The sequence below is a fragment of the Phocoena phocoena genome, chromosome 1, assembly GCF_963924675.1.
Source record: "Phocoena phocoena chromosome 1, mPhoPho1.1, whole genome shotgun sequence".
Lineage (NCBI taxonomy): Eukaryota > Metazoa > Chordata > Mammalia > Artiodactyla > Phocoenidae > Phocoena > Phocoena phocoena.
This window is the reverse complement of record NC_089219.1, coordinates 160,911,130-160,936,180: the sequence shown is the minus strand read 5'-3', so window position 1 is coordinate 160,936,180 and position 25,051 is coordinate 160,911,130. Positions and strand designations below refer to the sequence as shown.

At 41.2% G+C, this 25,051-nt stretch overlaps 1 protein-coding gene and 1 non-coding gene across 2 annotated transcripts in view; both read right to left on the bottom strand.

The window, feature by feature from the left end:
* EFCAB2 (EF-hand calcium binding domain 2) overlaps positions 1-25,051 on the bottom strand; it is a 127,777-nt gene that overhangs the window by 21,207 nt on the left and 81,519 nt on the right. The window contains exon 3 of the mRNA XM_065891263.1: positions 1,164-1,236. Coding sequence (XP_065747335.1) covers positions 1,164-1,236 — 73 coding nt within the window. The remainder of the gene's footprint in view (positions 1-1,163; positions 1,237-25,051) is intronic.
* On the bottom strand, positions 10,917-11,022 carry LOC136140630 (U6 spliceosomal RNA). The gene has a single exon (XR_010657639.1). It is a non-coding gene; the product is annotated as a U6 spliceosomal RNA (small nuclear RNA).

The window sequence follows — 25,051 nt, the reverse complement described above, 5'->3', positions numbered from 1 at the left end:
CAGGTAGTTTTTTTTTCCCTTCAGGCCTCTGCCTTGTTTTGTTTGTTGTTGTTGTTAGTACGCGGGCCTCTCACTGTTGTGGCCTCTCCCGTTGCGGAGCACAGGCTCCGGACGCGCAGGCTCAGTGGCCATGGCTCACGGGCCCAGCCGCTCCGCAGCATGTAGGATCTTCCCAGACCAGGGCTCAAACCCATGTCCTCTGCATTGGCAGGTGGATTCTTAACCACTGCGCCACCAGTGAAGCCCTGTTCTGTTTGTTTTGATGCTGAAATTATCATAGATTTAACTATGGAGCCCCTTCAAGCTGGCTCCTGTATTTTTTTTTTTTTTTTTTTTTTTTTTTTTTGCGGTACACGGGCCTCTCACTGTTGTGGCCTCTCCCGTTGTGGAGCACAGGCTCCGGATGCACAGGCTCAGCGGCCATGGCTCACGGGCCCAGCCACTCTGCAGCATGTGGGACCCTCCCGGACCGGGGCACGAACCCGTGTCCCCTGCATCGGCAGGCGGACTCTCAACCACTGAGCCACCAGGGAAGCCCGCCTCTGCCCTGTTGAACTGAAAGCTGTATTTGAAAACAGACTGGACACTTTTCTGGAAAACCAAACAGGGCATGAAGCTCTCTGGTCTTGGGCTGTTCATCACCGCTTTATGAGATAATTCCCTCCAGCAACTCATCTACACTATTACAAATAAGCATTTTCAAAATTCAATGTCAAGGTAGTTATTCTTTTATTTACTACTGCTTCTGAAAGTTAGTTATATTTCCCCAAATATATTCTGTAGTCTCTACCGCTTCTATCTCCTTTGAGCTGACGTTATTTACTATATTCCTTCATCTGTCAATATTCCCTCTGCATACAGTCAGTCCCCTGTGTCTACTGGCCTCTCTTCAACTAATTACAAAGTGTGTGATATCTAAAGTGAGGTCCTTACTTGATCCATTGCATTACCTGGTCATAAACATTTCTTCAAGATCTGATATTAATTCTTGCAGATCCTGTTGATTTGCTAATTCATACAGCTGTCCTAATGTCTTCACTACGCACATTTGGTAGTTTAGGGCATTTTTCACTTCATGTAAGGGTTTTGTTTTTTTTTTTAATTACAAGAAGATGGAGTCGCGCAGAGAGTCTGCTGAATGGAACTTTCTTAGCCCTACTTACCTCTGCAATGAGATCATGTAGCTCTCCTTCACTAGGGCAGCATCCTAATGACCTGATAATTGTTCCGATCTCTCTGGGGAAAAAAGCAGTCAGTTGCTTTAGAATATAAACTCTGAAAAGGCAAGCGCTATATTTCTCTAAATTATTTCAGAGCAGATGTAGCATAGCAAACAAAGTCATACAATAAATATTGCCTCAAGAGGATGGAAGGTACTTTCTGAGGAAAGGCAAAGGCAGACAAGTGAACCCAAGAGAGAAGAAAGAAGGATCTGTGTTGACTGGCAAGTGCAAGCCCTGCCTGGGCCCAAATCAAAAAGTTCTCGAAAAGGAAAAGAAAGGAGGGAGAAATAAGAAAAAGAAAGGTCAGCCACTTACTGACTGGCTTTAAGTGTTAGTTAATTCTTTTGAGCCTCAGTTTCCACATCTGTAAAATGAGGATGATAATTTCTAATGTGGTGAAGTCTACATTAGTGGCAGAGAACCTAAAAGCATGAGCTCTAGTGGCAGACTGCTAGGGTTCAAACTCCAGCCCTGCAATTTGCTAGACTGGGCAGGTTAACCCTGTGCACATAATCCTGCCCGGGAGGTAAAACCCAGTACCTCCCTTGAAATCCTCAGAACTGGACTGGGAGGGGCTCAGGGCAAAGAGCCATCGTAACATAAGCAGAGCTTTCGGCAGAGCAGCCACCCAGTGAATATCAGCTACTCCCCACCCCGCCCCATGGTAATTTAATTCAATTCAACAAATAGCCTAAGGAAAGTAGAATTATATTCAGCACTCCCTGGGTGCTGAGACAGAGGATTTATAATAGATTGTTAAATATTTCCACTTAAAATGATTAAAAGGTTGTGACATTTTGAATGTTAATTTCACAAATATTCACTTAACTAGAATATTTAGCTTCTTTACCATTCTGGCTAATATTGGTGGTGTTATATTTGCTGACTATTTTACTGAGAAAATATTTTAAATAAGAATTTTTAAGTTCTTTACTTAAGGAAGCTGCAGGATGAGTATCAACTTAAGAGGAAAACCTAAAGTCAGTAACTGTGGAAGACAGGATTCTCGACGTTCACTGATTGATCTGAAGGCCAGCTAAACATGTAAGGTCTTCACGCCAACTCTATTTCACAACTCCCTGAGCACCTTAGGCTCAACACCTCTGCACAGCTTTTCCTGCCCACAGCCCTCATTGAGGCAGAATCTGAACATGGTGCTACTACTACACACCCCAAATATCTTATGAGATTATACTTTCTCTCTAGAAGCCCCTAAAGATGACCCATGAAACTGGCCAACACCAATGTAGTAATGTTCTTGTAACATCAGACGGGGCTACTGCATACATTAGAACAAACAGTTAATGAGGCAGGGGCAAAAAATATAATTTGAGAAGTATTCACAGATTTATCCCCTCCGTAACCTCCTAGGCCTTCTGTTCTTCGAATCAGAGAACTGCTTCAACTCCAGACGCAGAAGGACAAGAATAAAGGCTTCCTTAATTCACAGAAACAAAGGGAGGGTAAGGAAGGGAGATGGGAAAGGCCTGAACGCCCTTGCAGGTTAGAAATCTCGGGGAGGTGGGATGGGGAAAAAGAGAAATTTCAGGCCTGAGACGTGCAGTACCGTAGCTACTACCTCCATCTGGCTATGGGGCACTAGCAATGTGACTAATCCAGACTGAAATGGGCTCTAAGTAAAAAAATATACATGGACTTCAAAAACTTAGTGTGAAAAAATTGTAAAATATCTCATTAAAAATTTTTAATCGATTACATGTGGAAATCATAATATTTTAGACATATCAGTTAAGTAAAACATATTGTTAAAATGCCCTTTCTTTTACTTCTTTAAAATATGGTTACTAGAAAATTTTAAATTAGATGTGTAATACTCCTTTGATGGTACTTTTCTAGGCAACAGCTGCCATCATGTTCACACTTTGCAAAGACAAGTACAGTACATAAAGAGAACATTAGAATTACAGTGTGTTGTGTCAGCAACATAGTCAATCCCCTCCTTCTGCTGCTCTGAGAAACTTTCAACCTTATTTCTTTATTTATTGGCCACACCTCGCAGCATGTGGGATTTTAGTTCCCCGACCAGGGGTTGAACCCGTGCCCCCTGCAGTGGAAGTGTGGAGTCTTAAACCACTGGACCACCAGGGAAGTCCCTCAACCATACTTAAATGAAGTCCCTTGTCGCTGACCCAGGTCTCATGTCTTCTGCCAACATCTATGAAACAGTAACAGACTAACTTACTAGCTTTCAAGGGGGATAAAAGCAAACCATAGACTTGACATGTATAAGGATGCACAGGAGAAAATCTGGGCTGGAAGCACAGATCTGGTAACAAAGCCACGGGAGCAGAAGAGTTCCTCTAGTAAGAGTATCCCGGCTGGAAGAGATGACGAGCCAGGAAGAGCTCAGAGGAGTACCTACACTGACACAATGGTCTAGTCCCCGCACTAGACACAGGGAAGAGGAGCCAGGGGGTAAGAGCAGAAATTCAGGACAGGGTGGTGTCATGGAAGCTAAGGAAAGAGATGGAAAAATTGAGTCTTCTTTGGTCTCAAATGCTGCTGGGAGGTCGAGTAAGACAAGTTCTGAGAAATATCCACTGGATTTAGTGAAGAAGGAAATCAGTTCTGATTTTTTTGTTTTTGTTTGTTTTGTTTCTGATTTTTTTGTTTTTTTTTTGCGGTACGTGGGCCTCTCACTGTTGTGGCCTCTCCCGTTGCGGAACAACAGGCTCCAGACGTGCAGGTTCAGCGGCCATGGCTCACGGGCGCAGCCGTTCCGCGGCATGTGGGATCTTCCCGGACCAGGGCACAAACCCGTGTCCCCTGCATCGGCAGGCGGACTCTCAACCACTGCACCACCAGGGAAGCCCAGTTCTGATTTTTGATCAAGGATGTTTCACTTGAAAGTGGGGGAGAAATCAGATTGCACTGGGTTGAGGCAGATGGATCTATAAAGTGAAGGGGAAGAAGAGATGTCTGGAGGGGGACATGGTGTCAAGGAAGATTTTTTTTTAATTTAAGACCAGAAAAAGGCGAGCATGTTTTAATACCAATGGGAAGGAGCCAGTGCAAAGTAGAAGGCTGATGAGGGCACTGTCGACTGAGCAGGTGGGCTTCCAGAGGAGGTGGGAAGGGCTGGGCCAGGTGCTTAGTGCTGTGTCCACACAGCTATCCGATCTGAGGTCCTGCCACCAGCAAGTTGCTACCTGTGAGAAGGTGGCAGGATCCTCCTCGCAGCCTTAGAAAATTTTACTCTATCCCTCTTTCTACCTCCCTTTGAAGAACCAATCACCATCTTCTGTTCTTCTGAGTGCATCTAGCTGGATTGTCACACTCTGCCTATGCAGACCACAGAAAACAAAGCCTAATGATGTCCTCTAAGCATCAAGAAACTTCCTTTTCTCTAGTCCTGAAACACAAAGGCCTGATGATATAAGAGAAAAGGGCAAAGACCCTTCTGCTGATGAGTCCACAGTGGCCTAAAGAACAATACAAAACTCAAGAGCTCACCTGCACACAACCAACAGGTCTGCTAGCTCACCCACCCTGCCTCCTGTGGAAAGCTAACCTCTTCCTCTGTGCTCCGGGGCTCTGGAAGCTGAACTTGGCACAGAGGAAGGCGATGCTACCCGCCCCCCGCCTTCAGTCCTCGACATCTCAGCAGTACAGTGATCTTCCTTCTCCTTGTTTATCCTAAAGACTGCAACAGCCTTGGGATCCCGGGGCAACATGAGAGAGAAGAAGGAGAAGCCAACGAACGGCTAATGTTGACCTTTTCCTCGTCTTGGCACATGGGAAAATGGAATTTGATTAGATTTAGAAAAATACAGAAATGTGACACATCTTTGTCCTCTACTTCATATCTGTAAGCCTAGTTTGTGGCTGGGAGTGGGATATGAAGGCCTGCCTCGCTTCTGTGTGGAAAGGCAAGGTCCTCTGCCAAGAGTGAACGGGGAGGCACGGGCTCTTATCTGCCACTCACCACCACGACCTGCCTCTCTAGGCACCCGTTTTCCAGATGGCGAGCCCGGCCCTCGCTCTCACACTCTAAAGCCTGTGCTTCACCGGCTCTGCTGCATATTCTCTGTGTGCCTCTCCAGAACCCCTCTCCATTCTTCCCCTGCTCCACTCCCTGAGGGCCTAACCTCCTACTGCACCGGCTCCCTTGGCCCCAGGCTTCCGGTTCCAGCTGTCCAACTCAAGGCAGAGCATTGCAGGTTTCCGTTGCTGGGTCACATGCTGCCCAAGACATAGGGGCTTAAACAACGAGTTTTTATTTTTCATAATTCTGTGGGTTGGCTGGACGGTTCCTCTACTGGTTTCCCCTGGGCTCACTCACACAGCTGTGTTTAGCAATTAATTAACCTACACATATGGTTGTTCAATATTCTATAGTCAACCATTCGAAATTACCATTACCACCATCCTGGATTCTGGGCCCCTTAACTTCCATCCTGCCTGCTCTAATGATCCATAACCCTGAGCATCTCTAACTTTTACTTTCCTGTTCCTGCAAAGCACTGCTGGAAGAAAATAATTAACAAAAAACAAAACAACCATAGCCCACTACAAATTCATGCTATCCAGCATCAAGTGTCCTGGACGTCGCCTGACAATCCTTTCTTTCATCTCCTTTTGATTCCCTAGAAAACGCCTCCCAAAACAGCTCTTCTGAGGCCTCTCTTGCCTCAAGCTCCAAAGCACTGACTCCCTTAATCTCAGCAGAAAACACTGTCACCTCCTTCACTGAACAGATGAAAACTGCTAAGGCTGGCACCATCACCAACCCTCCGACCACCTGCTCAGTCAGCTCAGGCTGCTCTAACAACACACCACAGACTAGGTGGCTTAAACCACAAACATTTATTTCTCATAGTTCTGGAGGCTTGAAGTCTGAGATTGAGGCACCAGCAGATTCGGGGTCTGGTGACCGCCCTCTTCCAGGCTTGCAGACAACCACCTTCTTGCTGTGTCCTCACAGGGTGGGAGGAGAGGAGAGCAGGCTCTGGTCTCCCTCTTCTTCTGGGGGCCCTGATCCCATCATGCGGGCTCCACTCTCATGACCTCACCTAAACCTAATCACCTCCCAAAGGCCCCACCTCCAAATGCCATCACATTGGGGGTTAGGGCCTCGACATATGAATATGAATTTGAGAAGGACTCAAACATCCAGTTCATACCACCACCTTCCCAGGCACTTCCCTCACACCACTTCAGAAGTATGTACATACCCCCTTCCTTACGCTCTCAACCTTGAAGGGATACAAAGTGCTCTTCCTAACAAAGCTAACCCCTCTCAGTTTTTCTTAGTTCCAGTCTTGACTCTTATTCCTGCCTCTCTCAGCATCTTGACTCTTTTCCTTTATTAGATGCTTCCTCTTTTGCTGTAAAACGTTCACATATCTTCCTTATCCTGAAAAAATTTCTGATAGGTGCCCTACCACCTCCAACCATTCTATTTCTCAGCTTCCTTTTGCTATCACAATACTTCTTCTAAATTACTTATCTTGCAACTGTCGATTCCATTTCCCACTCATCCACTGCACACCTAACTCCTCTGCAAAATCCTGCCATCACTGGGTCTCAACCCATCAATCAGTCCATGTCTCTCTCTCGCTTCCATGTTCCCTTCCTTATCTTCATCTGACCCTCTCTTCTTCCTATAGCCCCCTTAAGTGCCCCCTGCCCAGTACCCTTATTTGCAAGATGATCTCTACTGTTAAAAATATTACAGAAGGCTAAGAGAATAAGAAGTATCTTAGATTTGGACAAAAAGAAGACCACTGGTATCTTAATAACAGCACTTCCAGAGGAGAGAGGAAGAGAACTGCTCCCCCCGCCGCCCCCAAGAGTGCTAGTGGTAAGAAAATCTAGACCACAAGTACAGAATACACAGTTGAGGAGGATGCCTACTGAAGAGAATGCATGTCATACCTAACGGCACAGCTCCACAGCACTCACTCCATGCCAGGCACATTCTAGCACAGTGCATATATCAACTCATTTAATCCTCATCTCACTATGAGGTAGGTACTACTATTATCTCCATTTTACAGATGAAGAAATTAAATCCCAAAGGCGTTAAAGAACTTGCCTGAGGTCACATATAGCCAATATGTTCAAGCAATGACCTCCTCAGGACTAGGGAAATCTCGGCAGCTGTGGAGAAGTCTGACAAGAGGGCTAAGTAGAGAATGGGGATGAGAACAGAAACACAATCTCTCATGATGTGAGAAAACTAGATTAATTAGCTTTCTGGCTTAGGAATGGACATCTCCTCTAAGACTCCTAGAAAAAACAGACTTCACATCTCACTCACCTCCCTTATACCACGATCATGATTCGTATGGATGTGAAAAAAATACTTCCTCACAACAGCTCTGTGTGGTATGTACTGCTGTTTCACAAACGAGGAAAACTGAACCACAAAAACATCAGGTACATTTCCCAAGATCCTAGTAAATAGTGGAAATGGGATTCAGACACACACAAGTTAGAATCTATACTCTTAACCCCTGTACACTGCTGTCCTCATAAATCTCAACTGAGCATTTAGTTAGGCTTAAAGGAGAACTTCTTGACTATAACAAGGTGCTTCTAAAGAAAGCTGTGGATATGCCACCCTATGAGAGCCTTGAAGATAGATCCAGGGATCACAAACTGATGACACAAAGAACAAATGTGGCCCTCAGATAAGGCTTTGTTTAGCATAGCATTGGTTTGCTTCTTTGTTTAGAGGGGACATACATAAATATCATGAGAACTGTCCTACACTTCTGATTCACACACTTATATTACAGGCCTGCTCTACGTAGGAATCTGTGTTTATCACTCCTGGAAAATATCAACTTTGTACTGTTTAGGAATTTACCTGCAAGAAGCAGGGGAAGGAGCCAAATGGCTTCTTAAAGTTCTCCCCATGTGGTCTGACTCTAAGATTATTTTTAAAAACACAGACACACAAAACCTGTGGCTTATAAAAGAGAATGCTTTTGTTCTCAGAGGATACACACCAGAGTATTTAAGGGAAAAGGTCCCAGTGCCTACAACTTACTCTCAAAGAGTCCAGCAAAAGGAAAATAATAATAAAATGCATAAATACATACATATAAATATATACATGTACATACATATTAATATATATGTACATATATATGGAGAAAGTGCACACAATCAAAAGCAAGTGTGGCAAAATGTTAAAAATTGGTGAATCTGAGTGAAAGTACACAAGGGTTCAGCGTACCATTTACTATTCGTCCATAAGCCTGAAGTTTTTTAAACTTCATTTCATTCTCATAATCAAAACCAAAGTAGTAAGAAATTCTGCCTTGTATAAACTATTCATAAAACAATTTGTTCTTTCATGTTATACTATTTTTACCATTTTGGCTTGAAAAGCTGATTATTAAGGATGTCTTCGCCCTCAGTTTCACAATAAAATATATTAGTTACAACATTTTTCCTCATTATTTTAGAATTTAATATTGAAAACTTAGCGAGATGATAGATCTAAAATATTCTGTTTCATGAAGTACAAGTAGAGGTGAAGCTGGATACCAGTCTACCATTCTTTCAGGTAAAAGAAAAGCATATGAAAAGGATGGAGCCCTTTTCATCCCTCGACCAAACAATGAGAAGGCAGCACGGGGAACTGTTCCTGCTGCTGCAGGAAAAGGGCTGGGTTTTTTTTTGTTTGTTTGTTTTTTAACATCTTTATTGGAGTATAACTGATTTACAATTGTGTGTTAGTTTCTGCTGTACCACAAAGTGAATCAGCTATACGTATACATATATCCCCATATCCCCTCCCTCTTGCGTCTCCCTCCCACCCTCCCTATCCCACCCCTCTAGGTGGACACAGAGCACCGAGCTGATCTCCCTGTGCTATGCGGCTGCTTCCCACTAGCTATCTGTTTTATGTTTGGTAGTGTATATATGTCCATGCCACACTCTCACTTCGTCCCAGCTTCCCCTTCCCCCTCCCCGTGTCCTCAAGTCTATTCTCTACATCTGTGTCTTTATTCCTGTCCTGCCCCTTATGAGTGACCGTAACAAGCACTGGGTTCAAGCTCTCTAAAGATGAGTAGCACATCCCAGCGGAACAGTCAGATCAGCCTCTGACCCATAAGGCAGCTCAACAGGAGGTGGCTTTCTGTGGCCATTGGTTGACTGCACCGCCCTGTAAAGGCCACAGAGAGGGTGACGGAGAAGAAAATAATGCAAAGGCAAGTGAGGTGGAGAAGGGAGGTGATGTTTAAACACTCATAGCCCCTTCCTCTCTTGTGTGCTCTTTTTTCAAATGATACCGGATGAGGTGTCATATTTCAAGAGGCCTCTGGGGTTCCTAAATAGAGTCCTCAAGAGGACTGTAAAGGGAAATGACAGCAGAAGCAAAGGTAACTCGGAGCTTCTCTTTTTCTCGCAGGTCCTGAGGCACCAAAGACCAAATGATCCCCTGGGCTCCTCTCACATTATAATCCTAGTGCCAAGAACACGGGACGCAGCATAAGGGTCAGGTGGGCTCTGAAGAACTCAAGATGGATCTGGGTGGGGCTGAGACCTTGGCCATTCTGAAGAAAACCATATTGTGAACATTCAGCCCCATGTGTTGTAAGGCTCCTAAAGGTGAGCTAAGAAAAAAAGAAAAATGCAAGAAAGAACAGAGGCCAGAAAAAGACCAGACCATTAATTTTTTAGGAAGAGAGAGGTCTGAAAAGGAAGAGATCTAAAAAGGAAAACGTAAGAAAACACTGAAAGCGGTGAAAATATAGTTTTAGGAGGCAAGAAATAGAAATGTCAACGCTTAATGAAAATAAAAGAAAGAAGTTCAGAAATAAGAGGAAATAAGATAGTTGACAGGAACTAGAAAATGAAATAAAAATATGAAATAAGAAAGTAATTGATAGAATTATATATAATATTAAGGTTGATTAACCTATTTAACTTCTACTGAATAAGATTTTGAATCAAGTGAATTGATTGAAATTTTTTTTTTTCTTGTTTGCGGTACGCGGGCCTCTCACTGTCGTGGCCTCTCCCGTTGCGGAGCACAGGCTCCGGACGTGCAGGCTCAGCGGCCATGGCTCGTGGGTCCAGCCGCTCCGTGGCATGTAGGATCTTCCCAGACCGGGACACGAACCTGTGTCCCCTGCATCGGTAGGCGGACTCGCAACCACTGCGCCACCAGGGAAGCCCAAAAATTATTTTAAACTAACCTTTTAAAATAATTTTAATATTATTAAAATTATTAAAGTACTTGAAATTATTAAAGTCACCTTTAAAAAAACTATTTAAAAAACATATTGACGTCAAAGTAGTAAAATAAAATTAAAAGTTTTTAAATTTTAGTAATTCTTCTAAAGTCTTTCTGTCAGGCTTTTGGAAGAGTAGAGAGAGAGAGAAGGCATAAACAAACTCATTTGTGTACAGGAGTGTGCATGTGGTCAACTGGTTCCTCAGGAGGAAAAGCCCTGATCAGGAGCGTTTGCATCTCTATCAGTCAGTTTAAAGATGCCAATCTGATGTCACTCAAGGCGGAGCTGGGAAGAGATGCACAATAGCATACCATCACATGGTACCCTCACCATACAGCAGACATAAGTCATCTCCAGAGCGTAAACAAGACAAAAACGTAGTAGAGTAATTAGGAAGTGGTAAGTTTTGAGTATTTGTTACTTTTGTTATTTTTCACTGGTAATAAAAATATTTATTTTACATAGAACAACTTGGAAAAGTATAGAATGCTTTATAACTTTGTGTGTCACCCTCGTGCAGGAGCCACACTAATTTCTCCATACCATTCCAATTTTAGCCTAAGTGCTGCCCACGCGAGCACATTTGCTTTTAGTGTCGTTTACTTGTAAGTTTATATAACTTATTTTTTATGAGTTAGGTTTTGACAGTGGCTTGCAGGATTCCTGAAAACTTACTCATCAGTTCTTGTGAGCTGGTACAAGTCAACATGATTTCACTCCAGCACACCACTGATCCTGTGAGTCCCAACCACGTCATTCAAAAGGTCAAGTGACTTCTGCCCTGCCATTTCTAGACAGATGCATCTCCTGAACAACCAGTGCGGTTAGGACCAACTCACTTGTGTTCTACCATATACACAAACCAGAAACGAATACAACCTATGTAAAAAAAAAACAAAAAACTTTTTCTTTTGGAAAAAAAATTTTCTTCCTTTTAAATCAATTTCATGGACTTTTTTCAGTGAAGTCCGATTTTAAGGACTTCAAGTGAAACAACTGATTTTCATTTTCTCTGAAAGCCCTACCAAAATTGAGGTGTTGGTAATTTTTTTTTAATTCCATGAGGGACGTCCCTGGTGGCGCAGAGGTTAAGAATCCGCCTGCCAAGGCAGGGGACACGGGTCTGAGCCCTGGTTCAGGAAGATCCCACATTCCGTGGAGCAATTAAGCCCGTGCGCCACAACTACTGAGCCTGCACTCTAGATCCTGTGAGCCACAACTACTGAATCCCCCGCCTAGAGCCCGTGCTCCACAACAAGAGAAACCACTTCAATGAGAAGCCCGCCCACACAACGAAGAGTAGCCCCCTCTCGCCACAACTAGAGAAAGCCCGTGCACAGCAACGAAGACCCAACGCAGCTGAAAAAATAAATAAATACATTTATAAAAAATAAAGTCCTTATAATCTGCAGAGACACTTCTTTTATCAGAGTAGATTTCTCTTACATTGATAAGAACTGCAAACTAACTCCAAAAGCCTTTTTGGTTAAATACTGGTTTAACTTTGGTTAAGAATTTGTTTCCATAGCTGCACTATATACAGAGTAGTAGATATGGAGGTGAAATCATTTCACAACAAATGAGTCACAATAAGGTTGTCCAATAGTGGCATCATCATTTAATTTACATACGGCAATTGGACCACTTTAAAATGTTTGGCCAGGGGCAGGCTGGCTCTTGGTAGGCTGCGTTTTGGTGAGTGCAGTATCATGTTCCTGACACAAGGTGGAGCCAGTGGCATTGAGCTAGGTTGTGAGTCTTCAGCTTAAGGGCAGTCTAAGGTCAAAAAGACCACAAAGTGAAAACCTGATTCAGGATAACTGCAATTCTAAGGGAGAAGAGAATAGGCAAAATACTGTACCTCCTCTATGAAATAGCTGATACTAGGCTAAGTATGAGAAAATGTTTAAAGCAATTCAAAAATGTATAAGAAGGAACAAAGAAGGATTTGAAAATGATTTTTATTTATTCAATAAATATTTTTGAACACTACTGTCAGGTAGAATAGAAAACAAAACAAAGACCTTGGCCTCGTGGAAGGCATTTTTTCACAGACTAAGCTTATTCTGGCAAAGCCATGACATGAAGCTGAAATAATGCCTCATCTCCTTATTTAACAGAACTACTCTGTTCAAAGAAAGGCCTCGGGACTTCCCTGGCAGTCCAGTGGTTAAGACTTCGCGCAGCACTGTTCGCAATAGCCGAGACATGGAAACAACCTAAACGTCCAACGACAGATGAATGGATAAAGAAGATGTGATACATTTATACAATAGAATACTACTCAGTCATAAAAAGAATGAAATAATGCCATTTGCAGCAACACGGATGGACTTAGAGATTATCATAGTAAGCAAAGGAAGTCAGAAAGACAAATACCATATGATATCACTTATATGTGGAATCTAAAATATGACACAAATGAACTTATCTATGAAACAGACTCACAGACATAGAGAACAGACTTGTGGTTGCCAAGGCGGAGGGGGGTGGAGGAGGAATGGATGGGAGTTTGGGATTAGCGGATGCAAACTATTATATATAGAATGGATAAATGACAAGGTCCTACTACATAGCACAGGGAACTATATTCAATATCCTAGGATAAACCATAATAGAAAAGCATACAAAAAAGAATGTATATATGTATAACTGAATCACTTTACTGTGAATAAAATACTTGAATTAAAAAAAAAAAAAAGACTCTGTGCTTCCACTGCAGGGGGCACAGGTTCGATCCTTGGTCGGGAACTAAGATCAGGCATGCCGCACAGCACAGCCAAAAAAAAGAGAAAAAAGAAAAGGCCTCTTTCTCCAAAGTTCCCTATAATAAGTGAGGATCATTCTTCCACTGCTAAAATATGCTTTCTGAAAATCTTCTGTTATTTCTTATAGTTTCGTATGAGCTACAGTTCACAGCCTCCAAATGAGGAACTCTGGATCTACTGTGTATTCATAAAAAAAAAAGGTCTATAAAATATTGGACATTATATAGAGAGAAACAATAAATAAATAAGTTAATGACATGTTTACTTTTACATCTGCTATGGCTCAGACACTGCCCTAAGCACTGTGGTTACTGTCATGAATTAAATAGACTAGGTCCCTGCTCTAACCATGGAACTCACAATCCGGTAGGAGAAAGTACACACACACACACACACACACACACACACACACACACACCCAAATAAGTATGAGATAATTTTAGGCAGTGATAAATACTATCAAGAAATCACAGACTTCCCTGGTGGCGCAGTGGTGAAGAATCCACCTGCCAATGCAGGGGACACAGGTTCGAGCCCTGGTCTGGAAAATTCCCACATGCCATGGAGCAACTAAACCCTTGCGCCACAACTACTGAGCCTGCGCTCTAGAGCCCGCAAGCCACGACTACTGAGCCCATGTGCCACAACTACTGAAGCCTGTACACCCAGAGCCCGTGCTCTGCAACAAGAGAAGCCACCACAATGAGAAGCCTGCATGCGGCAGCGAAGACCCAATGCAGCCATAAATAAATAAATTTATTAAAAGAAAAAAATCACCATCGCCACCACCACCACCATCATCATCACCATCATCATTATCATAACTGTATTAGTTTACTAGGGCTGCCATAACACAAGACCATGACTGGGTGGCTTAAAGAACAGAAATTTATTTTCTCATAGTTCTGGAGGTTAGAAGTCCAAGATCAAGGTGCTGGCCGGTTTAGTTTCCTCTGAGGCCTCTCTCCTTGCCTCGCATATACCTGTCCTCTTGCTGTGTCCTCACATGGTCTTTCCTCTGTGTGCCTGCATCCCTGGTATCTCTCTGTGTGTTCAAATTTCTTCTTGTAAGGCCACAAATCAGATTAGATTAGGGCCTGCCCTAATGCACGCATTTCAACTTAATCACTTCTTTAAAGACCTTATCTCCAAATAAGATTATATCCTGAGGTGCTGGGCACTGGAGACATAACTTGTGGGGGAACACAATTCAGCCCATAGCAAGAATAATAATTATTACTATACTCCTACTCTCACCATCATTCTCTGACCACCATTCTTGCCTGGACTGCTGCCATAGGCCTCAGGTAGTCATTCGGCTTCCGCTCTTACCAATCACCTCAACGCGTTCTCCTCACAGCAGCCAGAACAACCTTCTAAAAGTGAAAACCACAGCACGCATCTCCTCTGCTTAAGGCCCTCCAGTGGCTCTCCAATGCACTGATAATCTAAACTCACTTTCATGACCTACAAGGCTCCACTTAATTTGGTCCCTGCTGACCTTTCTGACTTGATCTTATACCACTCTCCTCACAGCTACACTGCTTTTTTTTTCGGTTTTCTCCAACACACAAACCCCTTCTCTTCATAGGGCCTTCATATTTGCTCTCCCCCAGTTCATCACATGGCTGTCTCCTAATCTTAAAGATCTTAACTCAAAAATTACCTCCAGGGCTTCCCTGGTGGTGCAGTGGTTGAGAGTCCGCCTGCCGATGAAGGGGACACGGGTTCGTGCCCCGATCCGGGAAGATCCCACATGCCGCGGAGCGGCTGGGCCCGTGAGCCATGGCTGCTGAGCCTGCGCGTCCGGAGCCTGTGCTCCGCAACGGGAGACACCACAACAGTGAGGGGCCCGCGTACTAACAACAACAACAAACAAAACAAGGCAGAGGCCTGAAGGGAAAAAAAAACTACCTGGGCAACCATCAGGAGAAGAATCCTTTCAGAATTGCTTATCTAGGTATGTGGGTTTTTGTGGAGGCCAGGGATCAACAAAGAGGATAAGGAGAAAGGCAAGGAAGTGTGATTTTATTTATCTCCTTCCTTGCACCCAGCACAGTACTTGCTTCTTTAGTGTCACACAGAAGAGAAGGAGTTGTGACTCTGGGTGAGTCGCTTAACCTCTGTAAATATCAGTTTCTCCATAATGACACCTACTTCAGGGTTTGCTTCAAAGATAAATGAAATAATGTATAAGAAGACATGTTTTGGGCTTCCCTGGTGGCGCAGTGGTTGAGAATCTGCCTGCTAATGCAGGGGACATGGGTTCGAGCCCTGGTCTGGGAGGATCCCACATGCCGCGGAGCAACTAGGCCCATGAGCCACAACTACTGAGCCTGCGCATCTGGAGCCTGTGCTCCGCAAAGGGAGAGGCCACAACATTGAGAGGCCCGCGTAACATAGAAAAAAAAAAAAAAAAATTACCTCCAGAGAAACTCTCCCTGACCAGAATGTTTAAACTGTTCCATCCCACCTAATCACCCCTCCTTCTCTAATACATCATCCTATTTTTAATTTATAGCACATTTTATTACCCCATCCTGTTATAGCACTTATTACTATGTGAAATTATATCTATTTATCTGTTTGCTTGTATACTGTCTGTCTCTTCTTTCTAAAATACAAGTTCCATAAGGACAGAAGCCTTTCACTGCTGTATTTCAACACTCAGAAGGAGCTCACACCTAATAGGGACTCAGTAAATATATGCTGAATAATAAATGAATACTTTTCTATACATTCACTCATTTAATTCTCACATCAATCCATATTATAATACCCACTTTAAAAATAAGGAAACTGGAACTCAGAGAAGTCACTTGACCCACCCTATAGGAACATGACTAGTATGGAGCAGAACTGGAAGCTGGTCCCCAACCTCTGACTCCTGAGATTCTGTCTCTCAGCATTCTTTGCAATAACACCTTCTTAGAACAAATCATGGTGGTTAGTGTAATTTGGGATGAAAAGTAGTGACAGAGAAAAAGACTCAGATGCAGATCTGAATCACTATGCCTTCTGCATTTTTCTCATGGATGTTTTGGTTATAACAAGGGTTTAATAAATGTTTACTAAATTAATTGACTAAAACATTTTTCATTGTTGTAAAAGGGCTAAATAATTCCAAATTCAACATGGCCAAATGGCTGCTCACTGCCCAAACAAAGGAAACAAATAAAAAGCTTAAGAGATAACACTGAAACACCATTGGGCAAACACTACAGTAATCATTGTTATGGATAAAATCAACCAATGGATGCTAAAATTAGTGGGCAAATATTGAGGAGAAATAGGATGTTTGCATGGCCTTGAAATATCTCCCCAGGATATTTACTAAATACAAAGGGGAAAATAACAACCTTATAGTGGGGAAAATCTGGCAGACACTACCTTAACCAAGAGAGCAAGGTTAACATCAGCACTGAGATATATCAACATCAAGTACCCCAGCCATGGTGCTCTGAGAAAAATACAAAATCATTTCTATGGTATTTCTCGCCAAAAACGCATTACTTCAGTCTATGCATGACAAAACATCTGACATACCCAAACTGAGGGACATTCTACAAAATCACTGAGCAATACTTTTCACAAGTATCAAGGTCATGAAAGACAGAAAGATTGAAGAACTGTCACAGAATGGACGACCTAAAGAGATACAATAACCAAATACAACATAGGATTCTGCACTGGATCCTGGAAGAGAGAAAGGAGATTAGTAGAAAAGCTGGTACAAATCAGTAAGATCTATAGGTGGAGTTCATGGTTTTGAACAAATGTTAATTTCTTGATTTTGATAACTGTGCTATGGTTATATAAGATATGACCATGAGAAGAAGCTGGTTGAAGGATACACAGGAATACTCTGTACTATTTTTGCATTTCTGTAACTCTAAAATTAATTTCAAAATAAAATGTTTTTAAAAAGATTAAATTTTAAAATAATGGCATACTAAGTTCCTTTTTTCTCTATGGGCAAACAATGGAGATTTCTGGATAATCAGACATTTTTAAAGAGTTACCACTTTTACATATTAGGGATATTAGCCATTTGCAATATAACATTCTCTCAAGTTGTCATTTATCTCTTGATTTTTCAATGTGTTTTTAGCTTGAAAAAAAAACTTTTAAGCAGAATGTGTCAATCTTTTTACTTCTGGATTTTATTTTGAGTCATTTTCTCTACGCCAAGTTCATAAAGGAATTCATCCACATATTTTTTTAATACTTGTAAGATTTTATGTTTTACACTTAGATTTTTGTTGCATATAGACTTTACCTTGGTATACAACCTGAAGGACAGACCTAATTTTATATGTTTTTAAATGGCTATCTAGTTGTTAAGTCTATCTTTTCCCCACTTACTGGAGATGTCACCTATATCATGTATTACCTTTCCACTGGCACTTGGGACTATTTCTGAATTTTCTGTTCTATTTCATTGGTCTGTTATGCCATACTCTTTTAATTGTAAAGGATTTGTAATATGTTTTAATATCAAATAAAGCTAAATTTACCTCTTTGCTCTTCTTTATCTGCATTTTCTTGGCCATTCTACTTATCCATTTTTTCATACGAACATTAAATTCACTTGTCTTGCTCCAGAAAAGAATTTGTTGGTATTTTAACTGTGTTTATTATATTAAGCTTATAAGTTGATTTAGGACTACTTGACATATTTGTGATTTCAAGTATTCCTATCCAAAAACACGGTACATCTTTCCATTTGTTCAAGTCTATTTTTATATATTTTTCAGGTTTTCCTAATGTAGCACTGTATTTTTTTGTTATATTTATGTCTATACATTTTAACTTTTTTGGTGCTATTGTAAATGGGTCTTACCTTTCATTATATCACCTAACTGGTCATTATTGGTATAAATGAAATCTTTTGCTTTCTGTATATTAAATTCATTTCCTACAACTTCATTAAACTTTCTTTTTCTGTGCAGTAATTTTTCCACTGATTTTTTGGGTTTTCTAGATATTTCATGATTTCATATCTGCAAATAGAGACAGTTCTCTTTCTTCTACCTTTTCTACATTCTACCATTTTGTGTCCAATACTTACGCCTCTGTTATTACTTGTCTAACTGCTGGCTAAGATAAAGCCTCTAATACTAAATAATAATGGGGAATATGGATATTCTTATGTTGTTCCCGAATTTAATGGAAATGCTGATTGTGTGTCCTCATTAAGTAAGAAACTGGATTTTAGGCTGAGATATACATATTTCATGTTACAGAACTATTTCCTCAAAATCTATTTCATTGCGTGTGATGGCTAATTTTATGTGTCAACTTGATTGGGCTTAAGGGATGCCCAGTTGGCTGGTAAAACATTATTTCTGAGTGCATCTGTCAGGGTGTCTCCAGAATCTAGCATTTGAGTTTGTAGACCTAGTAAAGAAGATTGCCCTCCCCAACTTAAGTGGGCATCATTCAATCTGTTGAGGTCCTGAATAGAACAAAAAAGCAGAGGAAGGGCAAATTTGTTCTCTTTGCTTGAGCTGAGACATGCATCTTCTCCTGTCCTTGAACAACCATCCCCTGGTCCTCAGGCCTTCAGGCTCAGAATGAATTATACCACTGGCTTTTTGATTCTCCAGCTTGCAGATGGCAGATCATGGGACTTCCTGGCCTACATAATTACATGAGCCAATTCCTAAAATAAATCTCTTCTCTTTCTCTTTCCTTCTCTCTCTCTGTATTTTAAAGATATACATGTCTTTAAAATGATGAATGTGTGCTGAAGTCTGTCAAATGCCTCTTAAGTATCTATAAATATGATCCTACGCTATTTCTTCTCAGGTCTACTAATATGATGAAATACATTAATACACTCCCCAACACAGAACTATTCTTTCATTCCTGATATAAATCCCATTTTGCTTTAATATGCTATTGCATTTTGTTGCAAGTATTTTATTTATAATTCTTGTATAGATGTTCATAAGTAAGACTGCTTTGTAGGGTTTTTTAATTCAATCTTTATTAAGTTTTAGGTATCAATATGATAGTCACTTCAGTAAAAGAACTTGAAAGTTTTTCTTCTTATTTTCCAGAAGAGATTAAGTACCATTGGGAGTAAAATATTTTTAGGTTTGAAAAAATTATATGAAACCATCTGGATTTAAGCCTTTTTATGAAAGAGGTCTTTTTTTAAAAATTTATTTATTTTATTTATTTTTATTTTTGGCTGCATTGTATCTTTGTTGCTGTGCGCAGGCTTTCTCTAGTTGTGGCAAGTGGAGGCTATTCTTGGTTGCGGTGTGTGGGCTTCTCACTGCAGTGGCTTCTCTTATTGCGGAGCACAGGCTCTAGGCATGCGGGCTTCAGTAGTTGTGGCACGCAGGCTCTAGAGCGCAGGCTCAGTAGTTGTGGCGCACGGGCTTAGTTGCTCTGCGGCATGTGGGATCTTCCCAGACCAGGGCTTGAACCCGTGTCCCCTGCATTGGCGATTCTTAACCACTGCGCCACCAAGGAAGCCCTGAAAGACCTCTTTGAAAACTTGCCTACTGATTCTATGTAATTTAGTGTGTTTAGATTTTCTACCATTACTGGGATCAGTTTCTCTGTTTGTTTTGTTTCACTTTTTATTTTCGTCAATTGACTTTTTTTAAAGTGTATAATTCAGTGGTTTTCAGTGTATTCACAATGGTGAGCAGCCATTACCACTACTAATCCTAGAACATTTTCATCACCTCCAAAAGTATCCCCATACCTGTTAGCAGTCACTTCTCATTCTCCTCTCCCCATACCTCCTCGCCATCATTAATCTACTGTCTGTCTCTATGGACTTGCCTATTATGGACATTTCATATAAGTGTCATACAATATATGGCCTTTTTTGTCTGGCTTCTTTCACTTAGCATAATGCTTTCAAGGTTCATCCATGCTGTAGCATGTATCAGTACTTCATTCACTTTTTATGGCTGAATAATATCCATTATGTGGATATACCACATTTCCTTATCCATTCATCAGTTGATGGAAATTTGAATTGTTTCTACTTTGAGAGTATTATGAATAAAGCTGTTATGAACATTCATACACAAGTTTTTATGTGGACATATTTTTTCATTTCTCTTGGGTATATACTTAGGAATGAAATTCCTGGGTCATATGGTAACTCTATGTTTGTATTTTTGAAGAACTACAAATCTGTTTTCTAAAGTGGCGGCACCATTTTAGATTCCCACCAGGAGAGCATGAGGGTTGCAATTTCTCCACATCCTCACCAACATTTGTTACTTTACTTTTTAAAATTATCCTAGTAGATCTGAAGTATTTCATTGTGGTTTTGACTTCCAGTTCCCTAACAACTAACGATGTTTGGCACATATTTATGTGTGTATTAGCCATTAAATGTGTTCTTTGGAGAGATACCTATTCAAATCTTCTACCGACTTTATAAATGGGTTATTTGTATTTTTATTGAGATATAGGAGTTCTTATATATTCTGGATGCTGGACCCTTATCAGATATATAATTTGCAAATATCTTCTCCCTTTCTGTGGTTGTCTTTTTGTTTTCTTTATGGTGTCCACTGAAGCACAGAAGTTTTGAATTCTGATGAAATCCAACTTACCTATTTTTTCTCCCTTGGCTGTTTATGCGTCACGTGTCATATCTAAGAAACCACTTCCTAATCCTTGGTCACAAAGATTTACACCTATATTTTCTTCCAAGCGTTTATGTTTCTTCCTCTATTTTGAGTTAAGTTTTGTATATGGTATGCTTCATTCATTTGCATGTGGATATCCAGTTGTACCAGCACCATATGTTGCAAACCCTATACTTTCTCCACTGAATTGACCTGCCAACTTTGTTGAAGATCAATTGACCATAAATGTAAGGGTTTATTTCTAGACTCTCAACTCTGTTCCACTGATCTACATGTCTAGCCTTATGCCATATGCCAGTATCACAGAGTCTTTATTACTGTAGCTTTGAAGTAGATTTTGAAATAAGAAGTGTGAGATCAACTTCTTTTTCAAGATTGTTTTTGGCTATTCTAGGTCCCTTGCAATTCCATATGAATTTTAGGATCAGCCTGTCAATTACTGAAAGAAAAAAAAAAGGCAGCTGGGATTTTGATAGGGATTGTGTTGAATCTGGTGATTAATTTGGGGAGTATTGTCATCTTGACAATATTAAGTGTTCCAATCCAGGTACACAAGACTAGGATAAGCTTTGACAAATTATATTTAACTAGAAAGTTGCCTTTTTCAGCTAGATTTTCAAATTTGCTTATAAAGTTGTACAAACCACTCTCTTATGATATTTTAAAACTTCCTCTGTTTTGATGGTTATTTCCACAAAGTCATCTGTGCATTTGTGCCTCCTTTAAAAAAAAAAATTGCCATTGGTTTATCTTTTTTTTAGCCTTTTACCAAAAAACAGTTTTTCATTTTATTTATTAGTTCCTACTATTTCCCTGATTTCCAGCCCCGTTAATTCTGTTTTTATCTTCTCTCATTCCTCCCTTTTGCTTTCTCTCAGTTTACCCTTTTTCCCTAGCTTTTTGAGTTGAATGTCGTATTCATTTTTTTATGCCTTTATTTTTCTTGATATAGGCATTTAATGAGTTTTGATTTGGTTATATCACATAGATTCTGATGTCATTTCCATTTTCATATCTCATTTCCATTATAGTTATTTTCAAGAAGTTTTCTATTTCATGGTCCTAAAATTTCCCCTTTGACCTAAGAATTGTGTATAGACTTTAAATTTTTTCCAGGTTGAGCTCCAAATTTGGGTGTGAATGAGATCTCCCAGGAAAGGGTGTAAAGTAAAAAGATGGACAGAGATGAAACTCTTGTGGACATTAATAAGCCAAATAGAGGGACAGTTGTCCCCAAAAGGATCTAAGAAGAAGAGTCGAGTTGGAGATGTTGGATGAAAACAAAAGGTGATGTCATGAAAAACAAGGGACAAGACAATTGGTGACCTCAGGGAACACAGTTAGAATGGGAATGGGGGTGGTAGATAGAAGTCAAATTACAAACTGCATGTTGAAGAATGAACAGAGTGAAGGTTATCACTAAAGCAAACTCCTTTTTTTATTAAGATTCTTAGTTATGAAGAGAAAGAACGAACATCAGCTGGGGTGGGGGTTACTGGGTAGAAGTTTTAACTGTTGTTTTTATTTGTTTTATATGGGAGACATTTGTGCCGTGGGGTAGTTTACAATAATAATGGAGGCTTTTCCATCCATAATTCTTTGTACCCTTCCCCCGCAACCTAGGCAGCTAGGGCATTCCAAGTTCACTGCCTCAGGGAGAGGATAACTCAGCAGAATACAGAGTTCAGGGTGAATGCCAAAGAAAGCTTAGTTATGGAAAGGAATCATTACTTGTGAGGGTGTGGCTAAGGCACTTACACTATCCATGCCTGCCCCTGTGGAGGCAACCTTGTTTCTGCCTGGCTTTAGGCTCTGTGCTCAGGAGAGCCACCAGGCCTTGTTAGCTTGGAGACCTCTCAGCGCCAGCCCTAGGCTGCTCTTTCGCTTGCAGTCCTAACAATCGGGGCTTATTATGGACAGCTCTGTAAGGCCACCGCACAGACACGGTCATCCGAAAATGTTCCCAAGTTCTAATTAAGATTCCTTTGAGCACAGTGTGGGAATCCCTCTTGCTCCTTATACCCTTGTCTATACCTGCAACTGTGAGACTTTGTAGCACTGAAATTTGGTCTTCAAGTCTCTGGTTCAAATCTGCTCATTTTTCTGTGGGTTTTTAGCGTCCCAGGTTTGTAGCTCCCCAGGTGATTCTAATGTGCACCCCGCACTAGGAACTACTGCTGTAGTCCACATGCCAACCTACCCACCATCCTGTAGCTAATTTCCTTTCTAAAAACCCGAGTCTAGTCTTATCAATTCTCTACATTTATGGATTTATCTTGCCTACATAACTGAATCCAGTCTCCTTAGGGCAGCGAACACTCACTCACTCTCTGGCCCCTAAGCCACCTTTACACATGCATTTCCTAATAACTCCTCACAACTGGTTACATACCTTCTGCTGTATATAGACAGACAAGGCTGTACACGTTACAGAACCCAAATATTACACAGGTTTGTCTTTAGTAAGTTTATAACTTAGGAGAGACAAGACTATAAGCTTTCAGTTAAAAATATAAATACTTCTAGAGTTAAATTAGCAAAGGAAAGCCTAAAATGAGCTCTCAAGGTTAGAAACTATTACAAAATGCACCAATAGTTTTCAGAAAAAAGTAGACATTTGAGTGCCACTTCTCAGTAATTCAAAAACTAAAATAGAAGAAGGCAATGGGTTAGGAGCTGGTGTGGCTACCACGCCTTTAAATAAACCAAGAGCTGCCTTGAATTACAGTGCTGATGGCCTGGCTTCTGGCCTGGTTTCATTACTGCATTATACAGTGGCACCTCTAAACACTTGTTTCTGAATCCTTCAAAGACAAAAATAATGCGTTCCCATGCTCCTTGGGACCCTGCTACTGTAACCGAATCTTCTCCCTTTCATAGCCACCTGAATAGAACCCACACCTGTCCAGTCTTTCTCACCTCCCCCCAGGGAAAGCACAGATTTGGACATCTTGCCTTATTATCTCTGTAGATGAAATGGATGCACTCTCTGTCATTCACTCTATCTAGAATACATAGAACACTCAACTTCACTGCTGCAGTTGACTACAGTTTAGACAAAGTTACTTGCTCTGTGTTCAAGGTGGAACCACTAGTTACACCTACTGCCCTCCAAATAAATTTGGGGCAATTTCAAACAATGTATCTGTTATCTATAACTTGTGATTTGTGGAAGAAGTCTTAAAGGGAGACATTCTCCATGTCATGCTTGACTGGAGTAGCAAAACAATGATGGCTCTTCTTCTCTACCCCAGCAGCCCCCTCTGAAGGGGCCACTCCACCAACCAACTTCATTCAGCCTCGGATATAGCTTAGTAAGATACCTCGGGGCCCCAAAGCCTTCCTTGAGTTCCTGTGAAGAAAATTCAGTGAGGACAATCTGTGAGGATAATGGTCGCTGTTATAACAAACACCAACATCCGGTGGCATGATACTATTGTCACAGAAGTGGCTTATATTAAATTCAAAATGAGTTTTCCTGATCAATAGATGGCTTTCCTCCAAAAAATCATTCAGGGACCCAGCTCCTTCTATCTTCTGGTTCTATCATTTTCAATACATGACTTCCAACGTCACTCTGCTTGCCTGTATCAAGCTAGAAGGGGGAAAAGCCTGAAAGATCACACGTGGAGGTTTTTATGGATCAGGCCTAGAAGTGGCACACATCACTTCCACCTACATCCCATTGGCCAAAACTCAGTCATAATTCCCAGCCCCCCCTGTATCTGCAAGAGATTCCAGGAATTATAGTTTAGTCCATGTTCAGGAAGAGAGCAAACAGAATTAGACCACCCAATCTCCACCACAGTCAACCAAAATGACATGAACCACTAACAGTATCAGGGAAAGGGGGTGTTAAGAAACCAGTGAGTTTATCAGAGTTCCAAGTGGCCTAGAAATTGGGTTAGCTTATACCACCTCATCAGGATTTGGGGGCCACCATACCAGACAGGCAATAAGGTACCTGACAGATCCACAGTCTTCTGGAGAGTTTCTTAGTGTATATATTGTTATGTCTTGTACCATTTGATCTGCCTCCTTAGGCACAGCTGCTTTAAGCAGAGATGGCTACTTAACCAAAAAATGATCTCTCTCTCTATAGGCCTACAAAAGAGAGGCCTATGAAGTTGTCTACTGTAAGAGCACTGCTCAACAAAAGCACTCTCTACTCAATATTGACAAATAGCCAAAGCGGACTTTTCTCTCTTCTTCCT